Here is a 20,270-nt window from a genome sequence, read left to right on the forward strand (position 1 = left end):
ATTTCCCTGTGTGGCCAACATACAGGGTCTGTATTACGACCATGATGATGATGATGTCATGTTTAAAGTATCCTAAGTGTAGTCGCCCACGGTAATGTCACACGTCACACTTGTTACGCGTTCTCTTTTGAGCATTGATTACTCTTCCTCAGCCGTCTCTTTACTAAACTAGGCTATGTCCTTACCCTCATATCTCGTGGTCCTGACGCCTCTCTCATGAAATAGATACTGCTGGTAGGAGCACGGCCTTAACCTTAGTCCCCAATCCTCATCTTGTCACGGTCCATAGGCATCAACTTCACTTCCACTCAAATTCAAGTCCGCTGCAAAGGCCTACAATACGAGACACAGTTTTCTGGATACCGTTCTTCAATATCACACGCAAGAGCATCTGGACCGTAATGTAAACAAATGCTGAAGACGTTTGCACTCTCGAAAATGATGGGCGCTCCAGGCGAATCAAGTTGACGAGACGAGGAAAAGAGGGTGGTTGGTCTCCACGGAAGCTACAGCGCGCGCAAGAGGGAACATCACCACCAGTGCACTCCTCAGCTGGGAAGCATACTTTGAGGGTGCTGTCAGTCCGTTGAAAGGGCTTGGCTAGCAGAGTATCCATGTATCCCACGTGTGTACGTACTGCTTATTGATTCTGGTTTGATCACTGACCGTGTACTTGTGGGTAGACCATCGTCGATGGTGGCATCTTGACCGACTTTTACATCGGACATTGTCTTAACGGCACTGAGTGGGAACAGAACGAACGTCTTAGGTTGTCTCCGGGAAGTATAATACAAGTACCTGTGCGTTCTTCTTATCATTGGCATTGTGGATGGCCTGTCCTGACCTGCTTCATAGTGTTCCTGCACCTTGTCAAGCAACCTCGTTCAGTAGCATCACTCAATGCCCTGATCAACCTACCACTGACTGCGAAGGTGTGCTCTTTCCTTCTGTATATTTTGTTTGTGGTTTATGACCTATTTGTGGTTTTAGGATCTGGAGGTGAATTTAATCTCTGGGGGAGACGGAATACAATCACTTTTCTGTTCTATTCTTTAGCTTTATCGTGTTGTCATTGCGTCGAATATGAACCTTGTGCCACGCCCTGCGATGGCCCACCACTTCATCATCACCGCACTTTAACGGGACGACTTTGGCATTGTACTGCGGCACACGGCCTATGTACGTTTTTCATTGTTTCACACGCGATAACCACCATGGACCATTAGCATATGATTCTTTCGTAGTACTATTCAAGTACCACCTGTATCGACTCGGAGCCCCAGCTTCGAGCTAACACCTATCCCACCCCGCCGAACTGCTACCGTTTGGCCACCGTCCAGCTTTATTTGCATCCTCACCTACTTATGTCTCGCCGAAAAGGGACCGTAAAACCAGGAAACGCTGGGAACTCTTCTAAACAGTCAGGTAAACCAAGTGACCCAACAAATCGAAAGAAATCTCAGTTTCCTCCAGGGTCAAAGAATCCTCTGAGTTTGCTACATGAAAGGTAATCTTCCTCTATAACCACTTGATTGAACAGAGATATATGCATTCATTCAAACTTCAGGTGCCAAAAGAATGGATGGAAGAAGCCTATTGTCGAAACGGTAAGGTTTGGGCCCCTGGCACTGTAGTTCTCAAACTGCTGACATACCCTTTTTGATAGCGTCAAATAGGTGCCGACTGGACATTCACGGTCATCTTGAGTCGAAAAGACAAGAAGCACTCCGACAAAGAGTCTGTTCGCCTAACCCCAGATCCCCCATATGTGATGCCAAGCGCCCCTGAAGCCCAAGATTGGGGTGCCACATACGCCTTGTACCGTGTTCGTCTACGGCTTAATCGATGCTTTTCCCTTACGAACTTATTTCGTTAGTTTTGTAGTAACGATATTCAGCTCAAAAAGGTATTGCCAGAAGGACCACGGTCATATTGGATCCAACTTGCGGCAGAGCATAAACACTCGCCAAAACATCTCAAATGGATGTATGACGCTAATCCATTTGCCGGTCGTAAAATGGCGGAGCAACTCGAACAACAAGCCAAAGCAGCAGAGAAACGTACTGAACCTGAGGCCAAATCAGACCCGCACCGGGAGGCTTCTCTTGATTTCCAAAACTGGCCTGAAGTCAAGATGTCGAATGAGCTACGCAACCAGGTTGAGGATGCTGTCAAGCAGGTCTGCCACTTTTCTTGTTACGAAAATAGTTATTCAATGATTGATAGGGTTGGGCCTCACTTCCTGAAGGTGCCCAAGCCGCAGTGCCCAAGGACATACCGGAGGAGGAGATACAGGCGGTAACTCAGAAGCTGCAACTTCTGGGATTCACGCCCATCCAAGCTCGGGAAGCGGTTGATTTTGTCTCTGAACCTTCTGCCATTTCAGCGACTCTCCTGGCTTCTCAAGGTGTCCTAGAAGCATCCATCGAATACCTTGTTCTCCATGTACCAGAATGTGATCTTCCCGAACGTTTTCTACCAGAGGTCGATTCCTCCAACTCTTTTATTACTTCAGTACATGTTGGAACTGACGATCTAAACCCACGGTGGGTCATAGAGAAGGCGACCAAAGAGGCTGGTTGGCCTGTTCACATTGTTCGGGAATGTCTCTCTGATCCGAACTTGACAAATTCCTGGGATCTTCTTGTCGCCACTTTGTGCCAGAGGCTTATTGGCGAAGATGTTACTAGTTCATTCGACAAGAGCAAGACATTATCACCATACGAGATCAATCTGGAAGATGTAGAGGGTCTCGGTGGCCATGTCGACGAGCACCAGCTCATCCTACCTCTCCGTACTGCACCGATTCAGTTGCACGTTCTATACTCCGCGAAATTTTTTCCTCGACAAGGTATTTGTTACATTTCGACTAATTGGCGACAGTTCACCTCTTTTGTAGATTACATGCCAATGTACCTGACATCCTCTAAAGTCCCTGCGTATGTTCGCCTTCATATGTTATCCCAACTCTTACGGTCGGGCGAGCTGTTCGATGCCGGCGGAAGCTTCTGCGTAACGGCTTTGTCAATTCTGGATGAAGAATGGGCCAAGATAGAAGCCAACGGGCCACCCAGGATATCTACAGTTTTCCGGCATTTTTCGCCACGCTCAGAAGTCGCCTCGAATCTGAAACTAGAGGAGGGGCCCTTCGCACAGGGTACCGGTCGGAGAAGAGGCGATCTTTATTCTCAAGACTGGAGGACCTCCCGGCAAATCAAAGAAGAATATGGAAGTCTGCGGAGGGCGAAGAAAGCACAGTATGAATACATCATGGCTGTTCGACGAAAGTTGCCGGCTTTTGCCTCTAAAGACGAGTTCCTCAAAAAGCTGGCAGATAACCGTGTCGTTGTTGTAGTGGGAGAAACAGGTTGGTACCGCCTCCGTCTTTTTATTCTCGCTAATAAGCCAACCCCAAGGCTGTGGAAAGACGACGCAACGTAGGTTAAGGATGGCCAAATCATAGCTATAAGCTGACTTTGACTAGTGCCGCAATTCATTTTGGATTCCCTCATCGACTCCAACCAGGGAAAGACGGCATCTATTGTCGTTACCCAACCCAGGCGTATATCTGCAATCGGCGTAGCATCTCGTGTATCTAATGAGCGGCTTGACGACGGTTCGGTAGGATATGCTATCCGTGGTGAAAGTACTAGAAGGCGGGAGACCAAACTCTTGTTCTGTACCACTGGTGTGATTCTTCGACGCCTCAGCTCCGGCGACAAGCTGAAAGACGTTTCGCATATCATTGTGGACGAGGTACGCTGCAATTACTTTTGTTTTGTCTCGCACCCAGACATGGTAATCAGGTACACGAACGATCAGTTGATGGCGACTTCTTACTTCTGGAATTGAAGGAGCTCTTGACGGAAAATCAAACTCTTAAGGTCGTTCTCATGTCTGCTACTATCGACCACGAGACTTTTACCACGTACTTTGGTGGTGCACCTTTATTAACCATCCCCGGGTTTACGCACCCAGTAACCGATCTGTGAGTCTTTATTTGTATCCAAATCGTTTGTCTTTATGCGAAGATTAACAGGTACTTGGAGGACGTTATTTCATCGATAGACTATCGACCACCAGCGGTCAAGCCCGGGATAAATGAGAGTCGAAAAGAACAGGAAGCTTTCCGTGCCGAGTATGCATCCAGTGGTTTGAGTCACGAATGCGTTACTGCCCTACAGAATCTTACGCGGGCCAACGCCATCGATTATAAGGTAGGATGCTACGGGGAGAAAGCACATTTTACTCATTCCCCATTTCCAGATGGTTGCCGCAGTGGTCAGGCACATCATCACCACATCGCAGACTCGTGGGGGTATCCTCATTTTCCTTCCGGGTGTACAAGAGATTCGACGGTGTGTAGACATGATAGAGAGCGTATTACCTCCGAGTGTTCCCGCCGACATTATGCCTCTCCATGCAAATCTGTCAAGTGAGGAGCAATGCCGCGTATTCATGAAGACAACCAAGTGGAAAATTATAGCTGCCACTAACGTTGCAGAGGTCAGTCGTCTCCGAGCAATATACTGTGTAGACTTACTGAATGTATACTTCCGCAGACATCTATCACTATTGATGACGTGATATACGTTTTAGACTCGGGAAAGGTCAAGCAGACACAGTACGACGGAGAATCAGATATTTCTGGTTTAGTGGAGACATGGGTTACGTTGGCAGAGGCAAGGCAACGTCGGGGTCGCGCCGGCCGAACCCAGCCAGGTATATGCTATAAGCTGTACACCAGGAAGCAAGAATCGAAAATGGGCAAGTTCATTGTACCAGAGATTCTACGTGTTCCACTCGAAAATATTTCGCTTGCCGTCAAAGTAACAAGGGAGGACGAAGATGTCAGAGTACGTGTCTTTTCCTCGCCTACTAAACATGGGACGCTCATATCATTTTTTCAAAGCATTTCCTAGCCAAGGCAATCTCTCCTCCTAACGTCAGTTCAATGGATACAGCTTGGGCAACATTGGAAAATCTAGGAGCCGTGGACGGACAAGGAAGACTGACAGCGCTAGGGCGGCATCTTGTGCGTTTATCTGTCCCTGCTTTGGTCTTTGCTGACAGCTCTTAGTCGCTACTTCCGGTAGACGTACGATTAGCCAAAGTAAGTTGTTTGTCTCTTCTCACGCGAAGCTTTTCCACTGATGCCCCATCTAGATGCTTGTCCTAGGCACGATCTTTCGGTGCCTCGGACCCGTACTCACCATTGCGGCATGTTTATCTTCAAAGCCGCTGTTTGTTAGTCCGCTAGAGAAACGAAAAGAAGCATCACAGTATGTTTTTGTGCAGTAAATGCATTTCAAAGCGTAGCTAACTTTGATATCAGGGCTCGCGCGCGTTTTTGCGAAGGCACTAGTGATCTTCTGACAGATGCCAAAGCCTATGATGAGTATATGCGGCTTCAGACTGAAAGAAAATCATTTGGTGAAATCCGTCGATTTCGTGAAGAGGTGTGTAACCGTTGTCTTCCAATCTCCTCCAACTCAATCGTACCTACATTCGTTCTTCAGAATTTCATCTCAGCGAGCGCCGTTCGTGAGATATCCAACCTCCGAAACGACTTGCTTTCTTCCCTGAAATCTATCGGTTTTATCCCTCTGCACTCCAATTCATCATCGCCATCCATCAATACCAACAGCGAAAACACCAATCTCCTCAAAGCAGTCCTTTTAGGCAGCCTGTGGCCCAGAGTTGCTCGTGTCAACTTACCTCTGTCGGCAAGGAAGGTCCAAGGTGGAACGGTTCAGAGAGAAAACAAAGCCAAGAAGTTCGAGATCTATGATCTCAGGAACAAGAGGGTGTTTCTACACCCTACTAGTGTTCTTTTCGACTTTTCAGCATGGAGATCGCAATATGTGATGTCCTTTACAAAGGTCAAGACCAGTAAAATCTTCCTGAGAGACACGACAGAGGTACAAAGATCGTTGAAAACTGCGAGTTGGCGCCAACTAAAAAATCACTCCAGGTCCCCTTATATGCGATGCTTTTGTTCGGCGGAACCGTGTCAGTTAATCAAATTACAGGAGGAATAAGCATCGATGGAAAGGAAGGCGTGATAAAGCTCAAAGGATGGCCACGAATAGGCATACTTGTTAACCACTTGCGGCAAGTTCCTTCAATGAGAGTTATCACACGCAGTACTGACTCAAGTTGTAGCCGTCTCCTTGATGCACAACTACTGAGTAGCATCGAAGAAAGTACGATTGTGGCACAAGGTCCTAACAATCCTGTCGTTGACGCAATGCTGGCGCTGCTAGCACATGATGGTCTAACTGAGTGATGCTGCGTTGTTTAGATTGATACTAATATACATGTTGCTCCAATAGCGAGTATGCAGACGACGTTACGTATATATGTGTAGGGGGATGTATAGAATGCATCGTATTTTGCCTGAGATCTGAGAGACATATGTCAATCAAAGGATGAGGTGTCCTAGAGTGAGATAACCTTCATAAAACCCGAAATAAAACTAAAAATACATCAGCGCCTGCGCGGTTGGAGGTGTGCAGCGATCAACATGACCGCCGCATTACTTTGGCTTCTCCACCCGATGGTATTCAAGGACCCTAGATCCCACTCAATAAAAGGGGAGGTGGCGCTACTGTGGTGCTGTCAGTACCTAGTGACCAAGTAAGACAAACAAGAGTACTGACGTTCGCGGACGCTAGCATACGTGCGAAGCGGTAGGTGATGAAGACGGTCTTAAAGTCCTGGCAGTCCCAGGAAGAGAAACAGTCGAGGGTGACTGAAGCCTCAGAGTTGGATGGGCTATTCTGACAAAAGCGCTGCCTACGGGCACGATGTGCCTATGATGGCTGTACCTGGAAGTAAATTATTTTAGGTTTTCTAAATATCATATACTACTTATAGGTAGCTGGGTGACTCCAGCGCTGCGATATTAATCATCGTTATTCTTGTATTGTTCCCTTCATTTCTGCAATTTGGCAGAGTCTGGGCCTTTGGCGAGTAAAAAGGGAAGTATCACGTGGTCGTGGTGAAACCAGTTCTGACAGTGACTTGGTCGTTACCGAGTCTGTTCGTTTCTTCCACCACCGCAACGATGTCCATCCGCGGGAGCAACTCGCTGCCTTTGAGCGACGACGTAATAGAGCAGATATTCCACTTTTTGCCAACCTTCTCCTCTCTTCAATCAACCATTCGAGTGTGCAAAGCTTTCCACAGGATCTTCAATACTCATCCGAAGACTATAGTGCGAAGGGTGGCGTATAACGTTGCTGGGCCAGCTCTTCCGCAAGCCATGAGATTACTTCGGTATAGAACAGAGGATGATACAGATTCGTCTTCTTCCGAGGAGTCAGTGCATCCGGACGATGAGGTTCTGTCCGACTATGGACCTGTATCGAATTCAGCAGCCGAGACGACTAACGGGCCTCCTCTTACGCAATCCGAGACGAAGAAGTTGATAAAGATTGCCCGAGTAGCAAGTAAACTGGAGGATCTGTTCAGTTTCAGGTGCGTTGCTAGCTGCCAGATCAGTATCACCCTGACCTGTAAACTCAGACATAAAAATCGGTCGTCGAAAGTCAACAAATTGGCATCAATGGAATCATGGCGTTTTCGTCGAGCTATCTATCGTCTTATGCTCTTCTCTCGTGTTTTCCCTGGTTCCAAGTACGGCTTCCCCAGTGACGACGAAGGCGAAGACGATGATGATGATCCGGACGCAAATTTCAAGAGAATTCGCGAGGATAGACAAGCGAGGAAAGATTTCATAGAAGACTTTTTCACGGAGGAAATCCTTGAAATGTATGCCGTTACGCACTTTCTTGTCGAGACGGCGGAATGGGTATCGCTGGCGCAAATCGGATCTGTTGGCCGTATGTCAAAATTTATCCCAAGAGAGGGACGCGAAATTCTCATGCATTTCCTTAGCGACTTATTTCGGTGACGTTGCTTTGTGTGCTGGACCAGGAGCGATACTTGAATCATATGAACAAGGATTAGTGATTCCCATTCAGGATGCTGCCGAAGAAATGAACATAGTTGAAGAATTAATCGCAGAATATATCGAACATCCCCTTTGCACTGTTCTGGAGGCGACCAAAACTGCCATACCTGCGAAAGACAAAACCCTCTGGAATAAGATCTTGAGCTCCGTCGAAGGAGAAAGCGACGTCTGTGCGTAAATATGTCTATTGGTGAGACGCTTGTTCCGCTCATTTCCGACTCTTACAGGCAAGCGATGCGGTGCAGCTGAAGGTTTGAACTTGTGGTCTGAATCAAGTGGGTGTCTTTGCCTTCTACAGCGGCTGGATGTGCTCACGAGGTTAAAGACTGGGAATACCTTCGCGGAGTGCCTACGTTTACCATCAATCAGATTCACCAGTACCTTAAGGGTCTACTACCACAGAGCTTTACTGAAATCGCATTCTTGCGGTTGCAGCTTCAACCTACCAACCAACCCGCTCCGTACATGAACATGGTGGCTGAGCTCTTCGACGTCAAAAGACCTGAGTTTGAGGATTGGCATAAAGAAGATCTCTTATGCACATCATGTTTGAAGATATTTATCGGCGAACATCTGCATCTTTGGTTATTGGAGAGAAAGCGCGCAGCTGGCAGACAAATACCGGAAGATTGCTGGTATGGATATAACTGCCGAACGCAAACTCACAGACGGGAGCACGCGGAGAAACTCAACGTAAGTTGCCTAGACTCGTTGCTTGCGGGTTCTCATTGTCACCGAACAGCATTTGAGCGTTCCAACACGGGGTTAAATGTTCCAACTACTCTATAATCAAGCCAAATGTCTTGACATGAACTCTTTCGTGTATATTTATTACAATGTATTCATACTATATTCAACTGCCTTGTTAACCCGTGTCTTGATGAATGCTTTCAATCATTCTGTAACTCCCATTCAAGAACGTGCTTCGTCGGTTTTAGGCATCTTGCCGATGTGAGAGAGTTAGTCACTGACCCTTCGTTTCTTGACTCTTACCATCGCACGACATTGTGCAAAGCCCCTCTTGTAACTGCTTGGTACTGACAACATCAGGTTCTGGCCAATACGGCCAAGGAACTCGACCAAACTGTTTAGTAAGGAGCGTGAGGACTTCGTTCCTATTGAGATACATTAACCAACACATCTGTTGGAGTCACCCTCGCATTGTATGCATACCATATAGAACATCATTCCGCCCGGAAAGAAATCAGTCATATGAATTTACTATGCTATGCTGACGAGTCTTTTCACGGAACTGTCAAGAACCTAACCGTGTGATATTTTATGACATTGATATTCACGCGCCTCTAGGTGTAAGAGTCTGCGCGGGTCCTCAAAGCCGGCTGATATTCCACACGAGCTCGTCAAAAAAAAGCCATTCGCAACAACGCGTATCATTGAAAATCAGTGACTGGCCACTGTCCTATCCGTGACCCTGAACAACCCCTTTTCGCGTAAAAGGGACGTGTGCCGCCGGGCTCCGAATCCCAAGCACCAGTAACAAGAAATCGAAATTCTTCCATTTTTCTATTTCGCGGACAGAAGAGGGCCACTCTATCGGTGCGGATTGAATACGATGGCGTGAAGAGGAAGGAACGATGACATTATATGGGGCATCAGCTGGTTGGGCAGCCCCCAACATACTCACGGTCGTGGAGTAGTACGCGCGCTAGGTCCTTCTCTCTAAAATTGTATTACGCCTATGATGTCTAAGTATACATTCCTTTGCGCACCGCATATATAAGGATGAGCGAATTATATCTACAGGATATATAATATTTATTTATAGAGTACAAGTCCAAAAATGTCGGTGGTATCCAGACCTTCCAGTTCCACATGCTCAGATCGCATAGGCTCCCGCCGTTGCGTCAAAGTCTCCTAGAACTGGGGGTATCGAATATTCGGAAGAGGAAGGATGCACCCCAATTCCAGTTCCATCCGTGGTCCATGCATCAGTAGTAAGCCTAGTCGGAATGACCTGACGTATGGGTGAGAAGATTGATTTGGACGGATCGGCGGGCGACATTGTAAACAGTAAGCAGTCCTTCCGGCGAGACAGAATCAGCTGGGGTATACTTAACAACCAGGGAAGCCGGGCAAACCTTCACCCTCAGCCCTCCTGCTTTGAACCCTACTATCTTGACCGAGTTGTCCACCATTATCTCACCATTGAAAGATACCCATGTGGGACCATCGCCCTGCGCCGCATGTGGTATTGAGCGTAAACTTCGGAATGACGAATAGAGAAGATTCTCACCGCGTGCCTAAACCTCCCTTCGCCGATACTATCAACTCTCCAAATGTCAGTCTTGGTGTTTGATATCATGGCATGCCGAACATCGACCGTTACTTGCCGCATTAGCTGCACCCTTGTGGCACGTCTCGCTGTCGGACTAGGACCATAAGGCAGAAACGCCGCCAGGGATTGTGCGGATGATTCCAACGTAAGGTGGAAAGGTATAGGGTGGCGGAAACAGAAGACCCGAGAGGCAGGAACGTACAGTTTGGTCTTGATATCCTGCATTCCAGGACCCTTTGCCTTTATGACGGATTCGTAGACTTGCCACTCTGGATCGTACCTGAACCCGTTCTGAGCAGGCCTAAGAGGTGCAGGAAGAGGTATGGCTGGCCGAGTGCGGGGGTAGTAGATAAAGGGTGTCGAGAGAACACTGTAGAGTGTTAGTATGGTAGTAAAATAAGATTGGACATTCACACATGTTTCCGAGGGATTTTCCAAAGATAGTGGTCTTTACTAACGGTACGGCATTAGGTTTCATAAGGGTGGCGGTGACAGAGTACTGGGAAGGTGTATTAGTGATGATACAGGTCGGGATAAAGAAACTCACGTCTATAGCGGCCGTGAAGCCTGGTAGTCCATCAAGTTTGACATCGTATGTGGGCGGTAATGGCTTAGAGGAGTAAGAGTCAGCTGGCGATACATAAGAATAGTAGGCGGCGGTACGTAGGTGTGTCCTTCGTACTGAAAAGTTGTGGGAAGATTCAACCGGAAACGCAAGGACGGTGGACAAGCGAGATGGTTAGGATTCTTGATCCATAATAAGACTGTGTCCAGACATAGTTTGACAGCAGTAGTCCCACCAGCGGCGAGCTCATGCAGGCGTAACCTACCCTCCACCTAGCGGAAATGCTTCAGACTAATCATTCAATTTAAGTTATCGATTATTACCTTGACTTCGACGCTGGTTATTCCCTCGGACTTTGACACCTCGACTGTACCTTCCACGGAACCATTGGAGCCGTATACCGGAAGTGTGACATGATCCTCCTGGGAGGTCAAACGCAGGCGAGCACCACCGCTCTTCGACTCTTTAATGAAATTGCCCGAGGGACGGGGGCGAACGCCGTTTGCTACAGCAAGACGCTGCTCATGTTGTTGGGGCTCGGCGGTATAAGAGGGACTGCGATTGAAGTTGGGTGCGACATAAGAAGGGAGACTGGCAGCAGACATGAGAACGTGCAAGATGGAGTGCAAAGGACTTTACATTTAACGGATAGCTGCATGTGTAGGGCCAAGCGCGCCATATGCTCTTCAATTGCGTGAAGGCACGGCTTCCCAAATTGAGAATTCGGCACAAAGTCCACTGATGTCCCCGTGAGTTCTTCGCCTATGTTTAGCTGCCGCCATGCTCATCGCGTTCACGTTACTTATCGTCGGTTATTTTACAACGACACTGTCGGACAGCCGTCAGCAAGAAAAGTAAATTCGAAAAGGAATCAGTTATCGTTCTGAAATGGTGCCTGTTATGTAAGCGTTCTGATGACTGTTGCAGGGTCCAGCCGAGTTACTTTTTCCTTCTACTGCACGGTCAAGTAACGCAGTGTTCGTGGTACCTGCGGTCACACGGGCTCATTTACGCCGCATTCTCTTATATGGATTAACCTTCGTCTTGACTCGTATGTACAACTCTTGAAGTTTGGTCTATGAGGACGCCACGGCGTAACAAAGCAGACCTTCTACTTATCCTGTTCGTGTGCGTGTTATGTTTCAAGAGATGCTGATAGGGGACAGTTTTCCTCTTCCAGTTAGCGCTCGAATATGTTGGTGAATATTAGTGGCAAATATCATGGAAGGCATCACAAATTACTGTTGAGATAAGCGGTAATTCTCCAGCCGCTCACCCGGATATAGCAGGGAACCCTCGCAAACAGGCGAGGGTCATCGTCGTTCGTCTACCTATTTATCTACATGCCGTGTACACTAATAGAAGCAATATGATGTAATAAGGAAAGCCGAGGAGGAGAACAGATGAACGGTGCTTCCTACTGAAGATCCCGACGTCGACTGCACCATGATGCGCGACACTTGACATTCCAACAATTACAATCAGAGGTGACTTTCTTTCCTCACCACGCTCCTATGCTTTGAACTTAATTACAAACCTTTCAGGATTATTTATAGCAAGCATCGCCATCAATGTTCTTACCGGTGCCATTAAGAGTGCTGCGCTTACGATCATGCGGCAGCTTGTTTTATCTACATTGGCAATACAATTCCCCAGTACAACGCGAATCAATCATTCTAACGAGATCGCTGCATGGTCCGTGAGGCAATACAAGTAAAGCGCAGTACTACGTTCTGTCCGAGGGATGGATCAAGGCTGGATAAACTCTAATGTAACTTGCTTCTAAATCCGCTTTCTGACAATATAGGCCCTGATTTGGTGTCATACCCCTCGCTCTCGGTTTCGTGCCATTAATTCGCTAGCAGGAGGCATTCTGTGTGGGCGATTGGTTCTTCATTGGTATCTTCTTTTCCTGAGACAGACTATTGCCAATGCTCTGCACCGAATATGCAATCGTGTCTATCATCCGCAAACCACGGTGCAGGTCGAAAAAATACTTTGATCACTTTGACCGGACAACGTGAACCACCATGCACTTTGCCGTGCGCCAAGTTGACTTTAGCAATGGTATGGACGTACTCCTTGTACGAGTAATGACTTTCGGGCTTTCAGTCATATCCTAGGGTCTAGCTGATACCTAAATAAGTCGTCATCCGCCGTTTAGGTCCCGACGTTCATCCCCCCAAGATTCCGGCCATTTGCTACCGCTTTTTCTGCATCTTTCGAGCAAGCCTTGTATCATCGAAAATCCGGTCATGCCGTCTTCCGCGGTGGTGGTGTTTCCAAACCTTAAAAGCAAGGTCAGACATGAAAGGCAGAGCGACGAAGGAGAGAACGGAAAGACAAGTTTGTGATAATGGTAAGTACTAGGTAAGAAGAGCACGGGATTATTACCATGGCGGTAGCATTAGCCTAAACTATTGGCATAGCCAATCTGCTCATCTAGTGAGTTACCTATAAATTCCCAAGGGCATTTCGCTGGTCCCATTCAGTCGCCCGTAAACGGTACTTTCAATTCCTCGGCATATAGTTATTACAGGTCATTCTTGCAAGCAACATTTTTCCGATTCACAGAAGTTTCAATTCATCAACGCCACGAGTCGTTAATGATCGCGTTTCCAGAAGCCGGCGTGGTGAATTGTCTGTTCGGGTCAGACTCCCAGGTTACAGCACCATTGAACTTGCGAATGTACTTGTACTGGAAAGTGGTTGACGTCGGAAGATTGAGTGTGACTGAGAACAACCATGAATACAATACCCGTAACACCAAACGAACAAGAAGGAAGGCTCACTGCTCCAAGTAGGGTAATTATCTGTATTCAACAAAAGCGCGGTATCCGGAGACCAGTTCTGCAGAGCGCCGATTGACCCGGTCAAGTAGATATTTTCTGAGAAGCAATACACAAGTTAGAAGATAGCTCGGCAAGAAAGGTATTACTCACCTCCCCAAACCGTCGTGGCAAGTTCGTTGAATGTAATACTCACTGTGCTCCCGCCACCGCCACCCGAACTGGTGGAACAAGAGGAAGGCACCGTCAGCCCACTCGCGCCCCATGAAGCAGGCACCACACCCGCCCTCGCCCCAAGCGCCGTCAACGTTGCCGCGTAGCTCCATGTCAAGTCAGCAGGACTCAAAGGCGACCCGGTGTTCCTGCTGTACTGCTCCGCCAGCCCTCCACCCGAAGGCGTATATTTCGCATTGATAGCCAAGAATCCGTCAGCAAACGTTTGAACCGCGGCCAGCAAGTCGCTGTATGTCGTAGTGGACGAGTCATACACGCCTGTCGTGATCGAAGAAGAGAATTGAGTGAAGAAGGCCAGAGACGTAGAGGTAACCTCGATGGATCCTGTCTGCTTCCAAACGATTATCGCATCGTAGAGTTGTTCAGCAACTGCCGCCGTTGTCAAATACCAAGGCTGATTATGACAATGAGCGATTCGGCATAAGCTTGGAAAAGGTATGAAAACTAACGTTTCCTCCCTGGTACGAATCCTCCGGATACCTGCCCGTAGCTACAGCAGCATTTGAGGCAATACCGCTGTTGATGGTGTAGATAGACCTGAAAGCGTCGACATAAACTTTCAGACTGGCTAATGCTTTGTCAGAGCACGGTTGGAAATAGTGTTGCCACGGCTCGGGTCCGAGTCGCCGAGTCGTCGCGCGGAGTCGGAGTCGGACTGAGCCGAGTCACCAAAATGACTCCGGGCCCTAAATGGCTTGACTCGGCTGCGACTCGACTTTGATGGCTTGAAGTCGGCCCGAGACAATGACTCCATCCAGTTTTGGAAGAGTTGTCTTTATCTTGACCTAGTGGACTCAGATAGTCATTTATGTGTACATGACATTGATTTGAAGTTATTAAAACTGTTTTAGAGGAACAGTGACTTGGAACCCTCCCTTTGTGTTGAATTACTGACTAGCGGCAGATGGGTGTTTGCATTAGATAACGTGGGAAAATAATTCTTACATCGCCGCATCTTTGCCGCCCTACTTTCTCACCCCAACAAGCTGCGGTCTTTGCAACCTGTATACACCAAGCAGCCCTAGAAAATAGTGCCCATTATACACATTTACATTTATACTGGCCCTTGAAACTATTTTTGCACATAAATTATCTGCTACTGAAGTTTACTTTTTGTGCCTTCCTATTTCGGTAGGAGATCAATGACTCAGCAAATCCCAGTGGCTTGAAGCCGAGTCGAGCCGAAGTCAAAGATTTCATTTGACTTCGGAGTCGTCCCGGAGCCGAGTCATCCGAAGTCAAGCCGAGTTGAGTCGGGTTGAGCCGTGGCAACACTAGTTGGAAAGTCACAGCATCACATCCAGCGGCTGCATCAAAGGTGTGAATGGAGGCTAAAGCAGGGTTTGCATCTTTTCCAGAACGACCTCCACCGGTGTTGGCTGTCATATAAAGACCGGTGGGATTCCAGTACGACTGTTCACAAAAATCAGCTTTGTTTGTCATGGAGGATCAAGTTCATTACCTGTAAGAAACATAGAGTATTGGCTGCTTGTGCGGTGTATTGGGTAGCAAGGGCGGTATCCCCGAGGGCCGCAGCAAGCGTGGCGCCTTCCCGTAGGGAGCGGTGTTGGACAGCAGTGGTAAAGAAGGACGAAGAAGAAACTTCTTCCCACAAATCAAAGCTACACAGACTATCAGCCGCATGGAACCGTGACAATAAATATATCTATACCCCGTTTGGTTCCAGTATGTGACGACGTATCCTAGGTCAAGCTCGATGATAGGCCAAAGAGTGCTGGTCACGTAGGAAGTATTGCCGTTAGCGATAAGCCAATTAGCGTATGTGATCAAGGCGGTGGCGCGAAGTGCGGGTCCGCCTGTCAATGGGGATCATCAGAAAGAGTCCCAACGAAGGAACGGAGCCTGTATACCTCTCTGTGGTCTTCCCCAGCCGCCCGTGAAAGCACTCAGATCAATGTTAAACTTGGGCTCGCCGAGGCCGCCACTCGAGACTGTACCGCTTGGGTTGGACACTTGCTGAACAATGGCTTGCGAAGAGACAAAATTGTCAATTTGTGTGCGCAAAGTCGTGTCCAGTCCGAGAGTGTATCTAAAAAATTCGCAGGTGAAAGGGTGGACACGCGGTGAAGGGAGATGACGAAACTGGTCAATTAGAGCTTGAAAAACCAACGACGAATCTCTGGTCCAGGTATACAAGTAGTCAGGGTTGGAGTTGCTGGGACTGGCAATAACAACGCCTGTCTGAGGGGAAAAAACGCGTCGTCGCGACTAGCAGAGCCGGATATATACCCTTGCTCCCGATGACTTGGAACCGCTGGGTCCGATATTCGCCAATACCCCCGCCTTGGCGATAGGAGACTCTGAGGCGACATAGGCATCGACAGTGCTCGACTGAGCCCAAACTGAAGCAGAAAGACTGAGACAATAGACGAAGAGGGCACGCATATTGGCAGTGGGTCAGGTCTTGGTGCTCCCAGAGGCGCCAAGGCGCTCTTTATAACGACTCCCAGACAAATTATCAATAAAATAAATGTCAGAGCAATATATGCAATCGATTGGCAACAAGAAAAGCAAGATCAGGTGAGCGAGAAAAGCTTATGGTCCTCGACGCGCTGAAGATGGCATCATAGCAGGCACGGGCTTTACATGTGGAGAGTGGACAAGTGACTGTCCTTTTTTAAGTGGAAATTTGCCGCTCAGGAAGACTTTGTCAAGGTCTCGTTGTCAGCAGAAGTCAGCCACTCAGTAGGCATCGAAAGTTGATCGAAAGAACGAAGACGCTGGCGGACTTTGAAAAGTACTTCAACCCAGGTTCGACAAAAGTTAGCCGGTCTTCAAGTGAACTTCACTCAGAAGGAAAGCTGTTTCAACGTACCAGCAGTTATGGAGAGACCTCATAAAGAAGGATGACAACGCAACAGTTGGTATGGAATATTGAGCCTCGGTCACTGTAATTGGGTCCACGCCAGCGACCCTGCTCAGAAGCTTGGCACCGAGGCTGCTGATTCCTGAATATGAGCCCATGAATGTCGGATCGATTACTCTTGTCCCAGTTATGAAGACTCGCGAGCTTTCTGACCATTTGCTTCTCATTTAGGCTTTAAAACCTGCGTGTTCTCGTGTTCTTTCGCATGTCCCATTATTAGTTATTACCCGAACCGTCAATGCCCTACGAGTTTATAGCCACTTCGGCTGAACCTGGTTTGTTCACAAAGGGGCTGAGATATCATATCAACGACGAGTTATATTAGACAATACTTCGTCCACTCGTATTCAGTTCCTATGCATGTGATACGGCAACAGTAGCCCCACTGACAATTACGCCACTGAGTGGGAAAGTATAACGATGAATTTTGAACCTGAAGATAAGGAAAACCAAGAGAATGGTGGGAAGAAGAAGGGATCTAAGGGACAAGCACAGATAACTTTAGAGTAACAAACACACCATGCAACCCGAGTCATCGCACCATGCCATACATGGTGTAGATGCAGCCACCGACGCTCGGAGACACAACACGACTCGCTTAGATGAGGTGTAACTAAACATTTCATCTATCCGTTATTATACTCTATATTGCACGTCGACAGGCAGGACGAAGCTAATTATCAGACGGTCGGGACGTTTCTATATCATGGATGTCCGAGGCCAGAAGCCTAGAAAGGCGATTGTACGGGTCGCAAACGCTTTAAGAAATTTCACAGGTCCTTTCGAAAATGCGGTGTTCAGGCCTACAATGTAAGGCAATCAGACTAGCTCTCCAGAGATCTACGTGGGCCCCCATACCGAAAACAGCTGTGCTCACTGAACAAGGTCCATCGAGCTGTCTTAACTAAGAAATGGGAAGCGGCCTTCAGCTCAGCGGACTTGATACTAATGAAATTATCAGGGCAGAGAATCTGTCGTATTTGGGGAAACAGAGAACTTGCCTCGTCGTCATCGTCGCCGCTTCAAGCTACGTTGATAGGCCGGGCGGCAGAGAGGATGGAACAGTACTGTCGAGCCATAGACCTTTCTCCGTAAGCTCCATGATTCAGCATACACCAGCGCGCTTTGTCTTAAAGTACGCCTTATTCATATAGTGAAGGCGTCACAGCATATGTTGTAATTATATTACTCTACCCACCAGAGAATAAAAATCTCTCCCAAGACGCAATGGCGATCTGAGTATCTGCCAACGCTCACATTATATCTTCAGCATGTTGTAACGAGATAAAACGAGGTCGAAGTTCCGCAGGCACTTCACTTCATTTTCGTCTCTGGTGATAAGCTGGCTGGTAATTAGTATCAGATCGTCGTTATGAATAATTTTTCCAGAATTCGGTCAGCCTATGCTGAGACGAAGTTTGGGTGAGGGGCGAATACACTGGAAAATATTGAGGTCAAAAGCAAGACACAAAAAGATGAAAAGGTTGGAAGGGTTTGGGGGATGCGGTATATTGCTTCAAGTTGGATTTTGATGGAAACTAGTTGCACTCGGTTAAACTTAAATGGGAGTTGCCGGAACTACAGGGCTATGCCGATCGGACTCCAGGCCGAAGACGGAACGGAGGACTGCAAAAAATTTCATGATGTCAATCTCAGGGATCCGAAACATTTCACTGCTTCTACTCTGTTCACCTCGTCGACAAACAGACAAAATTCGCAACTTTAGTTTTACTTTTTCCCATCACAGCTCTCCGACGCTCAGCCCTAACTGGCAAATTTTGGCGCCCAACCCACGTACATATCAGTAACACCTACATGGAGACGCGATCAATGGCTGTAGAACTCGAAGTCCCCGTTCCTCTCAGCATTCCAGAATTCGAAGAAAAGGACGGGCTTATATACTCTGACTCTGAACGCGTCAATCCAGTGATTGCAAGCGCCCAATGGGCTTACAGTGTACGTCTAGCTGGCCCCTGTCCATTTAGCTTCAAACATTTGACGCACCTGTAGCGGACGAATATAGTCCAAATCAATGAAGATGGTGTCAAGTCCGCTGCACGTCATGTCGGTGCTTTTTTTTCTCGTCCATGTGACTTCCTCCGACATATGTTTAGATACACGATAAGCTTCTTGCGGAATCATATACACCACGTACGTGGCGAACACACCCTTTGCATATATGTCCTCTGGAGCCCCACGATCCTGCCGATCCTTCGCACAAGGCTGTACTGAACTGGATATTCTTGATTTCATCTCTGAATTTCAGCTTTTGGTCGGAGAGGGAAGGTGAACCTGATCGATACGGTGTCGAATGGCAGGATGCTTGGGGTTCGAAGAATAAGAAAGTGTGGACCGGCTACTGGAGTCTGGTGGCATCTTTGAACCGAGGTAGGCATTTATACGGGGTGCTTCCTGTAACTTATGGCATATCCGTAGCTCTACAGGACGACGGGATTCCAATCACCGACCCCAACTTTTATTCATCTGATATCCTTTGTCCTGACTATGTAATCGAATCTGTGTTTCGTCAGGCTTCTCAATCTACCGAGAGTATACCCCTCCTTCGAGAGCGAATCGCCATCATGCGTGAAGTTGGCTTCGTACTGTGTAACGTGAGACAAACGCCGTCATTATTCCAGACAAACTACTCACATTTACCGCTCAGGGTTTCGGTGGATCTTTCAAGGGATTCTTGGACGAGTTTCAGCGCCGCTACAACGGTGATGGCACGGCCCTAGATTTAGTGGAGATGGTCATAGAAACTTTCCCTTCTTTCAGGGACGAGCATTACCTAGAAGAGAAGAAAGGTTAGTTTTTTTGTCTCTCAATGACGTGCCGTCCATTGATGTGCCACAGTTTGTTTGTGGAAAAGGGCGCAGATCCTTGTCGCGGAAACATGGGCCGCATTCTACCCATCGTCTCCAGACATGCCACACCCAATCTTTCCAGGACTTCGCGGGGCGCAAATACATCAACTGACTATGTTTGCGGACTATCGCGTGCCGCAGATCCTGCACCACTTGAAAGTCTTGTCGTACCCTTCGTCGTTGGTCCAGTTACTGCGAGAAAACACCTATATGCCCTCCGGGTCCAGGGAGGAACTAAGTTTACGTGCGGCGAGTATCGTTGCCGTGGAGCGCGTTAGAGAGGAGATTATGAAGCTAAGGGAGGGAGATGAAGGCGAACTGATCAGTAGTGTTGTGATCGACTTCTTCCTCTGGGATCTGGCAAAGAGAATCGAACGAGGAGAAGAGAAGATCGAGGGAATTCAGACGGACGACATTGTACCATGTCATCGTACGAGAAGCATTTGGTACTGATCCTCCCCAGTTGTTTTGGTGTTTTGTCTACTTTTGCGCGTCGTTGTTATTATTATTGTTCCAATATCGAATAGTCTAGAGACAAATGTGGAAACCTTTTTACCTCGTATGGTTAGTTGCAGATCATCCGAGGCAATAGACCGGCCACGGAATTTGCCCTCCTTGTCGAGCCAAGCTTAGCCCAAAAATAAAGTATGCATT

The 20,270-nt window shown here is 47.7% G+C and overlaps 5 protein-coding genes across 5 annotated transcripts; 3 read left to right on the plus strand and 2 right to left on the minus strand.

Annotated features, from left to right (window-relative positions):
* The first annotated feature begins 1,131 nt into the window (after nucleotides 1-1,131).
* EV420DRAFT_1032558 (P-loop containing nucleoside triphosphate hydrolase protein) lies at nucleotides 1,132-6,409 on the plus strand. Its single transcript, XM_060465413.1, has 20 exons — nucleotides 1,132-1,425; nucleotides 1,474-1,507; nucleotides 1,568-1,607; nucleotides 1,667-1,825; nucleotides 1,877-2,179; nucleotides 2,227-2,851; nucleotides 2,900-3,367; nucleotides 3,417-3,437; nucleotides 3,485-3,756; nucleotides 3,807-3,988; nucleotides 4,040-4,217; nucleotides 4,267-4,506; nucleotides 4,563-4,856; nucleotides 4,913-5,035; nucleotides 5,081-5,113; nucleotides 5,167-5,282; nucleotides 5,336-5,459; nucleotides 5,520-5,921; nucleotides 5,975-6,114; nucleotides 6,166-6,409. Exons 1-20 carry the CDS (start codon nucleotides 1,365-1,367, stop codon nucleotides 6,287-6,289), a joined length of 3,939 nt encoding a protein of 1,312 aa, XP_060335340.1. The 5' UTR covers nucleotides 1,132-1,364; the 3' UTR covers nucleotides 6,290-6,409.
* Nucleotides 6,410-7,017: 608 nt separating this feature from the next.
* EV420DRAFT_1515429 (uncharacterized protein) lies at nucleotides 7,018-8,868 on the plus strand. The gene is made up of 6 exons (XM_060471892.1): nucleotides 7,018-7,482; nucleotides 7,531-7,847; nucleotides 7,903-8,148; nucleotides 8,206-8,253; nucleotides 8,304-8,671; nucleotides 8,721-8,868. The coding sequence occupies exons 1-6, from the start codon at nucleotides 7,070-7,072 to the stop codon at nucleotides 8,745-8,747; spliced, it is 1,419 nt and encodes a 472-aa protein (XP_060335341.1). The 5' UTR covers nucleotides 7,018-7,069; the 3' UTR covers nucleotides 8,748-8,868.
* Nucleotides 8,869-9,654: 786 nt separating this feature from the next.
* Nucleotides 9,655-11,557, minus strand: EV420DRAFT_1515433 (uncharacterized protein). Its single transcript, XM_060471893.1, has 6 exons — nucleotides 11,163-11,557; nucleotides 10,938-11,111; nucleotides 10,822-10,884; nucleotides 10,691-10,773; nucleotides 10,233-10,644; nucleotides 9,655-10,173 (listed from the first exon to the last, which is right to left on the minus strand). Exons 1-6 carry the CDS (start codon nucleotides 11,442-11,444, stop codon nucleotides 9,940-9,942), a joined length of 1,248 nt encoding a protein of 415 aa, XP_060335342.1. The 5' UTR covers nucleotides 11,445-11,557; the 3' UTR covers nucleotides 9,655-9,939.
* Nucleotides 11,558-13,426: 1,869 nt separating this feature from the next.
* EV420DRAFT_1263433 (glucoamylase) lies at nucleotides 13,427-16,268 on the minus strand (the record flags this gene model as incomplete). Its single annotated transcript, XM_060467170.1, has 10 exons — nucleotides 13,427-13,572; nucleotides 13,632-13,727; nucleotides 13,782-14,256; nucleotides 14,312-14,473; nucleotides 15,138-15,275; nucleotides 15,325-15,484; nucleotides 15,535-15,679; nucleotides 15,734-15,912; nucleotides 15,967-16,064; nucleotides 16,113-16,268. The coding sequence occupies 10 exons, from the start codon at nucleotides 16,266-16,268 to the stop codon at nucleotides 13,427-13,429; spliced, it is 1,755 nt and encodes a 584-aa protein (XP_060335343.1).
* A 2,311-nt stretch (nucleotides 16,269-18,579) lies between these two features.
* Nucleotides 18,580-20,069, plus strand: EV420DRAFT_1618196 (uncharacterized protein; the record flags this gene model as incomplete). The annotated part of the gene is made up of 6 exons (XM_060475312.1): nucleotides 18,580-18,705; nucleotides 18,760-18,813; nucleotides 18,864-19,137; nucleotides 19,186-19,361; nucleotides 19,415-19,556; nucleotides 19,606-20,069. 6 exons carry the CDS (start codon nucleotides 18,580-18,582, stop codon nucleotides 20,067-20,069), a joined length of 1,236 nt encoding a protein of 411 aa, XP_060335344.1.
* Nucleotides 20,070-20,270: the final 201 nt, after the last annotated feature.

Source organism: Desarmillaria tabescens, assembly GCF_030435595.1.
Source record: "Desarmillaria tabescens strain CCBAS 213 chromosome Unknown EV420scaffold_6, whole genome shotgun sequence".
In the NCBI taxonomy this organism is placed as follows: domain Eukaryota; kingdom Fungi; phylum Basidiomycota; class Agaricomycetes; order Agaricales; family Physalacriaceae; genus Desarmillaria; species Desarmillaria tabescens.